Raw genomic sequence first — 12,516 nt, 5'->3', positions numbered from 1 at the left:
TTTTTAGAGGCAAGACTAGGGAACTACTTTGTGTTTATGTTTCCCATATGCAAATGAGTTCTCCTCTACATCTCATATTCAAGAACCATTTCAATTTTAGCACGGAAATATAAACATTAATTACCAATATGAAACTAAATAGTAATATTTATTATTGCCTCTAGGGCAATATTGCCAACATAGAGTTGCTCTAATGTCCGCGGTCGGTCGTGTTGCCTTGGTCTCAGCCTTGGCACGCTCTCTGTTGATTGGTCTAAATTTAGTTTTTAAGCAACTCATAAACATCAAATCCAAATAAAGAAAGATGTAAGGTTTGAGGCAGCGAATATACCGACTTTGCTAGAGTTGCTCTAAAATCTAAGAAATTGTGTTCAATTTAAGAGAAAAAGGTAACCTTACGTTGTCCCCAACCCGAACCAGCTAGTCCATTTTGTCTCCTTCGACAATGACGACGTGGAGAGCCGTCATGTCCATACCTTGAGTGGGTTTATGTGAGAGCCCTTGCCGGTGACGCCACGATCGGCCATGATGTTCCTATCTCGAGCTATGTCCCATTTGATAGGGAGTCAAAATGAAAAGGCCCCCACCGGCCCGCATCCATGAAGCATCGTCTCGTCTACGCCGATGACGCAACATCTAGTTGTATCCTCCCCTTCTCTGATGGGGTCCTTGCTTGCTCCGCGGGGAAGGCCACGACATGGGTGTGCGCTCTTTCTTCGGAGAAGAGAAAATCAACTGATTCCAATTCAGTTTTCAAGCAACTCATAAACCAGTAAAATCCGATATAAGTTTATTTTTATTCTGTATTTGCTTGGGACCACAAAACACAAACAAATAAAAAGGTGTTGCTGGTTTGCATTGTGCAGGAACAAAATGGAGTAGGGGCCATACCGGGGGGTCAAGCTAGGGTATAGAACGTGGTGCATCGATTTGTGTCGATCGATCACGTGAACGTGTTTCTTGTTCCTTCGAGACATGACACGCATGAGAGGAGTAGACACGCAAAAGGAGCATGCACAAAGGTATATATAGGAACATAAAGAAAGATAGGGGTTTGGAATGGATACGTGCGCAAAAGGGTCGTGCACAAAAGGTATACAGGAACACGCTCGATCGATCGAAGGGTCACTGACCGATGTGGACCTGCAAGAAAGGTGACTCACTCACTGGCTCTACTACTAGTAGTACCGTACCGTGTGTATAGTATAGTCGTACTACGTGGAATAAATAAATAAAGCGAGGTGAGGAGAAGGATGCGTCGCAAAAGGACGAGCTCGCCCGGCTGGCCGGCCGGCAGGTATCCGGCAGCCAGCGAGTGGTGGCCTCCCTCCCTCGCTTGCTGACAGCAGGATGAGGGGGAGCCACCCACCCACCCACCAGCATGCATGCATGCCCGCCGCACATGATGCCCACTCGCCGCTGTTTTATTTTCTTTGGTCCCGTGTCTGGTCGCTCTCCCTCTCCCTGCCGGTGTGGTTGCACTTGCACATGCCGGCGCTTCTCACAACTTCGTACCATGAGGCGAGCCTGACCGGACGTACGCACGGCACGCACGTACCAGCCAGCCAGCCAGCCAACCGGTGAACCGCATGCATACGCGTACCAACATAAGCTGCCGGCCTCTCCTATTCCTGGCACGCCCGTCCGTGCGCGCGTTCCTGCGTGCCCCCCGGCCTCCGCGCGCGCCCCGCCCGCGCACATTCTTTATTCGTCCCCCGACCACGCCGGCCCGACGCTACGTCCGTCCCGACGACCCCTCCCTTTCCTCCCTCCCTCTCCGTTTCTCTCTCTCTCTCTCTCTCTCTCTCTCTTTCCATCTGCCGGCCCCACAGCGAGCAAGCGAGCGAGCTAGCGAACGATGGCCGCCGTTGCCGTCGTCGGGTTGATGGCTCGCCGCAGCGGCACCCTCCTCCTCCTCGTGATTGTCGCCATCATCGCCGGGACGGCCTCGGGGGCCGCGCTGGTGGGCGACAAGTGCGCCGCGGGCTCGCAGTCGCCGTGCGGCGACGGGATGCGCTGCGCCTCCTGCTCCCCGCTCGCCGGGGCCGGCGCCGCCGTGTGCTCCCGGATCACGCCCATCGACCCCAAGACCCACGTACGTACCCATGCGCGCGTTTCCTTGGTTCCTTCGTAAATGTAGGTTCCGCGGCGTTCCGCTGGTCCCACGTAGGTACGTACGTAACGTGCGCGACGAAAGGTGACGTACGGTGCGTTGCAGGGCACGGGGCTGCCGTTCAACAAGTACTCGTGGCTCACCACGCACAACTCCTTCGCCATGGCCGGCACCACCTCCCCCTCCGGCACGCCCGTCCTCTCCACGCCCAACCAGGAGGACACCGTCGCCGACCAGCTCAAGGTACCCACCTACCTACCTACACCTGCTTCTTCTCTTTGAATGAATTCTGTTCCACAAAAAGGTCTCAACGTGGACGATGCATGGGTGCAGAACGGCGTGAGGGGGCTGATGCTGGACACGTACGACTACAACAACGACCTCTGGCTCTGCCACTCCTTCAGCGGCAAATGCTACGAGATCACCGCATTCGTACGTGCGCACGCCGCCTACTACCCTACCTCTCATCCAACGTACGTCTCACCGGCCGCCATCTAATCTAATCACCATGCACGCACGTACGTACGTGCCGCTTCTGCTTCTCCATGCATGCATGCAGCAACGGGCGTCCAAGGTGTTCAAGGAGGTGGAGGGCTTCCTCAACGCCAACCCGGACGAGGTCGTCACGCTGTTCGTCGAGGAGTACACCGCCGCGGGCGCCCTCGGCAAGGCCCTCTCCGCCGCCGGCCTCACCAAGTACGTCTTCCCGCCGGCCAGCATGCCCAAGGACGGCGCCGACTGGCCGCCGCTCAAGGACATGATCGCCCAGAACCACCGCCTCCTCGTCTTCACCTCCAAGCAGGGCCGCGAGGGCTCCGACGGCGCCGCCTTCCAGTGGGACTACGTCGTCGAGACGCAATGTACGTCACCTCTCTCCTTCTTCTTCTTCTCGAATCTGGATCGATCGCCATGGATCATTTCTTCCTGTGCGTGCAGACGGGGGCGATGGGCTGGTGGTGGGCGCATGCCCTAAGCGGGCCGAGTCCAAGCCCATGGACTCCAAGGGGCAGTCGCTGGTGCTGCTCAACTTCTTCACCACCAACCCCAGCCAGAGCTGGGCCTGCGTCAACAACTCCGCGCCGCTCATCTCCAAGCTCAGGGCCTGCTACGACGCCTCCGCCAAGCGATGGCCCAACTACATCGCCGTCGACTTCTACATGGTACCTACACTAGTTTATTTTTTGGCTTTTGCAGATGCATTGTCATTGTGATGCTGATGGCATGCTACGTGCAGAGGAGCAGCGGCGGCGGCGCCCCCCTGGCGACCGACGTGGCCAACGGGCGCCTCCAGTGCGGCTGCGACAGCATCGCCTACTGTAAGGTATCCATCCACGTCTAAGCCACATGTTTGTACGAGGTTCGTTTCAAATGTGGGTGCGCACATCTTAATCTTGTACCGACTAACATATGTTTAAATTGCAGGCAAACGCCTCATTTGGAACATGCGCACTGCCATCGTCAACCCTGTCCTCGCCTCCCTCGTCGCCGCCGTCACCCTCCCCACCTTCGGCTTCCTCCTCGCCGAAATCTTTGGCATTGGCTTCGTCACCGTCTTCAAAACGATCCATGGCCCCGTCTTCGTCGCCCTCTGCAGCTCCAGCTCGGTCACGGTCGTGGTCTTCGTCGGCAGCATTGTCCTTGTTTTCTTTCATGGATTCGAACGTGGACCCTTCTCTATCCACATCTGTAGCTTTGTCACCTTCCTTGGCCCCGTCTTCATTGCCCTCTCTGGGTTCCGCTAAGCCTTCGACCCTCTCCCCACTATCGTCGCCCTCTGCTTCCTCCCCGTCATCGTCACTGTTGAATAAGTCTCCAAAGAAGAAGTCTCCAAAGAGCACGATCAACGTGATGTCAGTGGATGAACTCAATCCAGAGAGTACAACTACAGATGAAGGGGCAACACCAAAAGCGTCTTCGAACAGTACTCCAAATCAAGGGATGTCGGCGGAAGCATCTCCGAGCGGTACTCCAGACACCGGGGCACCACAGAGAACGCTTCCAAAGAGCATAGCAGAACCGCCGACACCCACGACACATCCCGAGGCGGAGAACACCTCCAGCGCGGCGATCCGGCCCAAGACCCCTCGCCGGAGCTCCCTCATCGGGACCGCGTTGCTCGTGCTGATCTCATTGTCTTGAAGCTTGGTCACCCGAGACTCCGTCGGGGGTGAACGACTGTGCTGGATATGGAGCCGACCTCAGATCTGTAGAGGCACTTCTCAGCCCGCTACTTGTACAATGGCGGCGTATAGTCAGGCTGATAGTTTTTCAATCTTTTCCATGGTACTGATGCCATCAGCATGTCTCTTGCATCATCGGTGGGTAGCCATGCACAAATAGTTAGAGCTACTTCGATTCTCTCTATCTTTTTTATTGTCAGATCAGAGATGTGTAAACTGAACCGGGGCCGGTCTTGAGATTTTGGGGGCCCGGGGCGAACGTAAAATTTGGGGGCCCTTAATATAAACATCAAATGCATATTAATCTTCAAATTTTCTTGTAAGATTCTTCAATGTAAAGTGACTTATGATTGTGTCGATGTCGAAGTCAATGTCATCCACTTCTTGATGCATAATGTTGCCTAACCATTTAAGCTCTTTCAGGCATTGTTTATCCCAAATGGTTCAATAATAATTTCAAAATTTTAAAAGCTTTTCTTAATCTAAGATGGAACAATCACATGCACAGTAATCCGAATAAATCTTTAAACACTGACTTTCTTAAATCCTTTACTTCAGTGAAGTGATTCATATCAACCAAAGCAAACAAATATTTAACATGAAGGTCCTTCTCAGCTTCAAGAATTTTATTTTGGCAACTACTTTTATCAAATTGTTTCTTCCTCAAAGCACGAAGGTTTACTTGAAATTGTAGGGAACAGTGAATTTTTCTTTGCGGGGAGTAGGGAATAGTAATATGACATACAGTACCTCAAATTGATTAGATCGGCATCAATCATTGGACGCTCGACGATTTTGTGATGTGAATTTTTGGTGGCACACGCTCGGCGATGTACGTGTGCGCCCCACTCCGGCAGTGCCAATTTTCAGGGCTAGGCGATGTTCATGCTGCGTCGTCATCGCGTACAGCGCCTCGATACCAATCAGCCCTCCGATGCTTATTTTCAATAGGCTCTGCGACTTGGGAACTAGGGTTTGGAGCCTGTAGAGAACGGAGAATATAGGAAATTACAGAATAAATCGCGTCACACGATTGTTTTTATTTTGGAGGGAGATTGTCTCACGATAGTAAGGAATAAACAGAACGGAAGGACGTGATTTACGTGTGTTACGCTGATTTGTTTCCTCACAATCTTTTTTTAGAAGAGTTTCCTCACAATCGTACGCTGATTTACGTGCGTACTGCCATCCCTTCCTTTCTGGACCTGGGCTTCTTCCTTTTTTTTCTACGTGAAGCTATGGCCAATGGGCTACTTACCTTTATACGTACACTACACCTGGGAGGGGGCCCCTTGATCTCGGGGGCCCGGGGCGGCCGCCCCCCTGCCCCCCCTCAGGGCCGGCCCTGAACTGAACTAAGTGTGGTGAGTTTTTCTTTTTGTTGGTGGGATTTATACTATGAGATTTCCAAAGTAGCATCAAGTCTACAAACTGAGGGTGTGTTTGGTAGCTGTTCTCACCCTAGCACGGATGTTACCCTTTGAGACATGCTGAGTGCGGATGTGCTAAATACATGCAACTACAGTTGTTTGGTAGCCTTGTATGTGCTGAGACATGTTGAGCCAAGATTTTTATTTGGGAACCTGCATCTAATTAAGCATGCTTGGCCGAGATTACGTTTGGTAGTTTGTATCTGATGTAGTCTGCATCAATGGAGTTTTTCGCGCCAATACAACATTCGATCAACATTTGGATTTTATGTAAGCGTCACTAGCATAAGCATGACCATCTGTTCATAACCATCACAACCGTAACCATATATGCATAACCATCACAAGCATACGCCGCTTACGCATATGGTCCTTACTAATTTTCATTCAACACTAATTTCTAGCATTCATTACTAATTTGGGACATGGCAACACACATACTTCAAAATCTGTGGAAAAGGACAATGGCACGATAGGGGAGGGATCTAGAGGGAGGTGGGAGGAAGGATGAGGGAGGCTAGACGAGGAGGCACAAGAGGGGGGATCGACGATGGCGAGTTGCTTCGGCGGCAAGTAGGGGTGGCGGTGACTAAGGGCTTTGGGGACGGAAGATGGTGGAGGAGCAACTCGTCAGAGTTTAGTCGCTGGAGAAATCTTCCATCGAGGACCAAAGGTGGCCACGTCACGGTCGCTTGGTAGAGAAACAAGAGGATAGAAGGGTTCCCTCCGGGCAAGATGTTGGCGAGCGAACGACTCTTCGGGGCCGTTTCTTATTTAGCACCCGGAGCGCCGGTTACTACTATCCTCGCAACTTGGCGCACACCCCCGTTAATCCTTGGGCTCGACCCATTTTCTCTCTTCCGAATTGCGCCGTGCGCGCCACGTCTCTTCTTTAGTTTGTGTAGTTTTTTCCTCACTAGTTTTGTGAACTTTCTAGAAGGTTCCACCAATTTTTTCTGGGGCGGTTTCCCTTTGGTTTTTTCCAGGACGAATTTTGCTCGGTCTTTCTTCTTCTTTTTTCAACTTCTCAAACTTTTTATCAAAACCGTGAACTTTTTAAAAATTCGTGAACTTTATTCAAATTGGTGAACATTTGTTCAAACTGAGAACTTTTTTCAAATCCATGAAGTTTTTCAAAATCCATTTAATTTTTTCAAACTGGCAAACATTTTTCAAATTCATGAACTTTTTCAAATTTATGTATTTTTTTAAAAATCATGAAATTTTGTTCATTTTTTGTGAACTTCTGTATTACATTTCCAAATTCACGTTTTTTAATTTATGCTAAAGGGGAACACTAGAGTACAGAACAGGGCGACGCGAATTAACTCGCTCCCATTCACTTCCTTTCGGATTTACGCCCAACCAAGACCCACTCCATTGCCGGGGAATCTCCAAGAGGGCACTGTTCTTCTTCCTGGAACTTTGCTGTGAACTAGGTCGTGAATATGACATCCTGCATATCCATGATACCAAAAAAACCCGTAAGTGTGGTGTTAGGAAAAAGGAGTTCGTCAGAAAAGTTTGCATGCTTTGAAACGTACCTCTTGTTCACCAAAGATTTTGCTGGAACCTTTTTTCAAGTTTGTGAACTTTTGTTTTCAAAATTGATTGACTTTTTCTCAAATTCGATGAATTTTTTAAATTTCTGATTTTTTACCAACTTTATGACTTTTTTTCAAATTCAATGAACTTTGTTTTTTATTTTGAATTCTTGAATTTATGCGGGATTTGATGATTGACTTTTCAAAATTAATGTTTTATTTTGCAAAAATCTATGAACTTTTTTCGAATTTCATGAACATTTTCAAAATTTTGAACTTTTCTCCAATGCTGGTAAACTTTTTTTACTGCAACTCTATTTTTTCAAAAGATTTATATGGGTATAGAATACATATGTTAATGTTGTACTCTAAAAAAGTACTCCCTCCGTAAAGAAATATAAGAGCATTTAGATCACTAAAGTAGTGATCTAAACGCTCTTATATTTCTTTACAGAGGGAGTATTAAATAGAACTATTTTTGTATTGTAGACAGCTAAGTTAACTTAGTCCAGTCCGTTGGAGACAGAGATGGTTGCTTGCCTAGAAGGTACTGTACTGGTCTAGCGCTTGCACACACAGACAAAAACCTGATCATTGAGCTTGATTGTAAGGAGGGGGTGAAGCTGCTGAACGAGTCACGCACAAATCGATCAGCTGTGGCCGGCAAATAATGCTACACCTACGTACTGCTTCTACGTAACCTACGTAATTCCCTTCTCCACTAATTAAATTGCCCCCCTGAATTGGCTAAGTTGGAACTGCCGGGGGGCGGGGAATCCTTCGACAGTTCGTGATCTCGCGTCTCTTGTTATGACGCATTCCCCAAGTCTTGTTTTCTTGTGCGAGACTAGGCAGAATAAAAATAAGACGTATCGTTTGCGTAATAGGTTAGGGCTTTCTGGTTTTGAAGGAGTCAGTAGTAATGGTCGTAGTGGCGGCCTAGCACTATTCTGGCATGAGTCTATGTATGTCGATGTGCAAGAAGCAAATGAAAGATTGATTGATGTGTATTTGCGTGTGTCCCCGGACAAGCCATTATGGAGAGCTACATTTGTTTATGGCGAACCGAGAGTAGAAAATAGACACATGATGTGGGATAAGCTCAAAGGTCTGCATGCTCAGAGTGCTCTGCCATGGGTGATTATCGGTGACTTCAATGAGGCTATGTGGGATTGTGAGCATCAATTGGAAACTCCGAGACCTGCTGGTCAAATGATTAATTTTCAGGATGCACTTGAAGCTTGTGGCCTCACTGATCTTGGTTTTTCAGGGCACCCCTTCACATATGATAATAGGCGGAGTGGCCGGGCGAACGTCCAAGTTCGGCTGGATAGAGCGGTGGCGTCCAATGACTGGAGAGACATGTTTATGCAAGCTGCGGTGGCACACCTTGTGTCGCCGGCGTCGGACCATAGTCCGCTGCTCCTCAAGTTCTCGCTGGAACAGGACAGGCGGCCTCGCAGCAGCCGCCGGTACGAGTTGATGTGGGAGAGATCGCCGGCTTTAGAGGCCATTATCGCAAACTCTTGGTCAAGCAAAGGTACGAAGAGGAACCTGGGAGATGTAAGGGAGGCCCTTGCTACTGTTATGGCTGATCTACACACTTGGAGTAATAAAACTTTTGGCAATGTTACACGGGAGCTAGAGAAGTCACGTACTAGGCTTGAGGAACTCACCAATATGAATGCAGACCGAGCTGAAATAAGACTGGAGATGGACAAGATGAATGAGCTGTTATACAGGGAGGAAATGTTGTGGCTCCAGAGATCTCGGATTGATTGGCTAAAGGAAGGGGATCATAACACCAAGATGTTCCACAGGAAGGCAGTTTGGCGAGCGAGGAAGAATAAAATCCGAGGGCTGGCGGATGAGGCGGGTGTTATGCTCACCGATCAGGCCACCATGCTACAGATGGCAAAATGTTATTTTCATAATTTATTCACAGCTGACCCAATGTTGGAGCCACATGATGTGTTACAGCTTATACAGCCCAAGGTGTCCGCGGAGATGAACAATAATCTATGCAAGGAATTTACCGATGAGGAGATTTCTAATGCAATGTTCCAGATAGGGCCCCTAAAGGCGCCGGGGCCGGATGGGTTCCCCGCGAGATTCTTCCAGCGGCATTGGGCGGTGATGAAGGATGACATAATTAATGCGGTTAAATTATTTTTTGCCTCTGGAGTCATGCCGGACGGGATAAACAGTACGGTCATTGTTTTGATCCCCAAGATTGACTCGCCGTCCCGACTCACTGATTTTCGGCCTATCAGTCTCTATAATGTCATATATAAGGTGATAGCCAAATGCCTCGTCAATAGGTTGAGGCCTATTTTGGATGAGTTGGTGTCCCCAGAGCAGAGCGCTTTTGTACCGGGCAGATTAATTACAGATAATGCCTTAATCACTTTTGAGTGTTTTCATGCGATCAAACAGGAGAAGGACCCGGAGCAGAGCTTTTGTGCCTATAAACTGGACCTGTCCAAGGCTTACGATCGGGTAGATTGGGTTTTCTTGGAGCGAGTGATGCAACAGATGGGTTTCTCTCACCGATGGGTGGATTGGATAATGAGGTGTGTCACCTCGGTGAGGTATTGTGTGAAAGTCAATGGAGCCCTCTTGGATTCATTCGCACCGTCTCGTGGACTACGGCAGGGAGACCCCCTCTCACCTTTCCTATTCCTTTTTGTTGCTGACGGTCTTCATGCTATTCTAAAACAGGAGATTGCAGCCAACCGCCTCACTCCACTCCGGGTGTGCGCCCAAGCTCCAGGCATCTCACACCTCCTGTTCGCGGATGACACCTTATTGTTCTTTCGTGCTAATGGACAGGAGGCTGCCCAAGTCAAAGAAGCTCTCAGTACATATGCTAGAGCTACGGGCCAGCTCATAAATCCTGCCAAGTGCTCTATAATGTTCAGCCCCAAATGTTCACAAGCTAACAAACAGGAGGTCATGCACAACTTGGACGTGGTGAATATGAGCTTTGAGGAAAAATATCTTGGCTTTCCAACGCCAAGTGGCCGCTTTTCAAAAGGGAAACTACACAATCTTCAGCAGCAACTGACAGAGAGAATTATACAGTGGGGGGAATTGATGTCCCAAGCAGGACGTGATGTTCTTATCAAGGCGGTGGCGCAGGCCCTACCCACCTTCCTAATGAGTTTGTTTAAATTTCCTAGAAGCACATGCGATGATTTGGGGCGGATGATTCGTAGCTACTGGTGGGGCGCGTACAGATGCAAGAGGAAAACCCACTGGAAATCTTGGGACTCGCTGCTGAGGCCCAAATCGGCTGGGGGTATGGGATTCAAGGACTTCAGACTCTTCAACCAAGCAATGTTAGCTCGGCAAGCATGGCGTATTTTGGTCAACCCGGAATGTCTTTGTACGCGCGTCTTGAAGGCAAGGTATTTCCCTAATCGACGATTAGAAGATACTGTTTTCACTAGCAACGCGTCGCAAACTTGGCAGGCCATTGTGCATGGGTTGGAATTGCTGAGGAAAGGCTTAGTCTGGCGCATCGGTAACGGGCAGTCGGTCCGAATTTGGCGGGACTCTTGGATACCACACCCTGTTGGTCGGCCACCAATTACCCAACAGGGAAGGTGCCGTCTCCGCCGAGTCTCAGAGCTCCTAGACGAGTATGGTGCATGGCGCGGAACCCTACTTCAACAGTACTTTTTGCCCGTTGATGTTCAGGAGATACTAAAGATTAAAGCGTCCCCTCGGCTGGGGGCAGATTTCCTTGCATGGGGTGCAGAATGTACTGGTATCTTCACCGTACGTAGCGCGTACCGGCTGGCGCTTGAGGACAAGCTTCGTCCCTCTTCAGTCGTAGCGAGCAGGGCACCGGACAGGCGATGTGCCGTCTGGGCATTATTATGGAGGTGCCCTGCTCCTCCTAAGGTGCGTGTGTTTGCATGGCGTTTGGCTACTAATTCCCTTGACACATGGTCTAATAAATTCAGTCGACACATGGAGGTTACTGATATATGGCCATTATGTGGTCTCGAGCGCGAGGACACTTTTCATGTGTTTTGCAGGTGCCCTCGGGCGGTGCATTTGTGGCAGACTATGGCGGAGGTGTGGAGTATACCGGACATCGAGTCAGTCCGTAACACCGGCCCGGAGTGGCTCCTGAACCTAATTGCAGAAAGCAATGAAGGGGACCGGCTGCGCCTGATTATGCTGCTGTGGAGATGTTGGCATGTGCGCAACGAGATCACTCATGACAAACCGGCGCCGCCTGTGGAGGTATCTCGTCGCTTTTTGCAGAGCTACGTAACCTCACTGCTCGGGATCCAGCAATATCCGCAGGGAGATTGGGACAAAGGGAAGATGACCATCCAACAAGAAGGTGCAGAACAACCTATATCGCATGTGGGAGGTGTGCCACGAACAACCCACAAATGGAATCCCCCACCCGCCAACTGGACGAAGCTGAATGTCGACGGCTCCTTTTCCCATGATGACGGGAGGGCCGGGACGGGAATGGTGCTCCGTGACCAGGAAGGGGCCATTATTTTCTCCGCGTGTCGCTCGCTATGGTCTTGCCCGGACCCTCTACGTGCCGAGCTAGCTGGGTGCATGGAGGGCATAGCTTTGGCCCTCCAATGGACGGAGCTGCCGTTTATCGTCGAGTGCGATAGTCTGCAGGCAGTGCAACTGATCAATGCCTCAGGACAAGACCGGTCGCAGTACGCCATGGTGGTCTCGGAAGTGAAGCATCTTATGAGTGAAAGGGAGTGTCATGTTATTCATATTTCTCGAGAGCAGAATAATGTAAGCCATATGTTGGCGAACTTTGGAAGGACGGAAGACCGTACTGTGGTCTGGCTTCGCTCCGGCCCGGACAATATCCCTAGCTTGTGTAGGGAGGACCTTCTTGGCTCTTGAGTAATACAAATTCCTTTTACCCCGCCAAAAAAAAAAGGTGAGCCCGTGTGCTCAACTAAAGCCCAATAAAAATCTGCCAAATCAGACCATACGTAAGGTACCTAAGAAACATTACGTAGATGTAGCATCTCTCGTGGCCGGCCTAGTAGAAGAGACGAAGGGCCTTCTACATGGCATTCGTCGGCACAAAGTTGTGCATGCAACCCATGCTGCGCATTGCATGGCGTTGTTGGGGCGATGCTCCCAACGTACGGCTATCTAGTTTTGTTGTGGGCCAGAAGAATTACGTATGATTTGTGCAAACGAGTGTAGGTTCACCCATAAAAAAACAGTTAGTCTAATTCACATCT

General features: G+C 49.7%; 2 protein-coding genes across 2 annotated transcripts; both read left to right on the top strand.

The window, feature by feature from the left end:
• Positions 1-1,747: 1,747 nt before the first annotated feature.
• LOC109745176 (PI-PLC X domain-containing protein At5g67130-like) lies at positions 1,748-4,565 on the top strand. Its single transcript, XM_020304313.4, has 7 exons — positions 1,748-2,095; positions 2,219-2,356; positions 2,447-2,545; positions 2,673-2,973; positions 3,050-3,273; positions 3,348-3,434; positions 3,536-4,565. Exons 1-7 carry the CDS (start codon positions 1,859-1,861, stop codon positions 4,250-4,252), a joined length of 1,803 nt encoding a protein of 600 aa, XP_020159902.1. The 5' UTR covers positions 1,748-1,858; the 3' UTR covers positions 4,253-4,565.
• A 3,791-nt stretch (positions 4,566-8,356) lies between these two features.
• On the top strand, positions 8,357-12,166 carry LOC141041433 (uncharacterized). Its single transcript, XM_073507581.1, has 4 exons — positions 8,357-9,427; positions 9,704-9,766; positions 9,989-10,608; positions 11,239-12,166. The coding sequence occupies exons 1-4, from the start codon at positions 8,357-8,359 to the stop codon at positions 12,164-12,166; spliced, it is 2,682 nt and encodes an 893-aa protein (XP_073363682.1).
• Positions 12,167-12,516: the final 350 nt, after the last annotated feature.

The sequence above is a fragment of the Aegilops tauschii genome, chromosome 2, assembly GCF_002575655.3.
Source record: "Aegilops tauschii subsp. strangulata cultivar AL8/78 chromosome 2, Aet v6.0, whole genome shotgun sequence".
NCBI lineage: Eukaryota > Viridiplantae > Streptophyta > Magnoliopsida > Poales > Poaceae > Aegilops > Aegilops tauschii.
The sequence above is the reverse complement of the archived record's forward strand: the minus strand, read 5'-3'. Positions and strand labels throughout refer to the sequence as shown.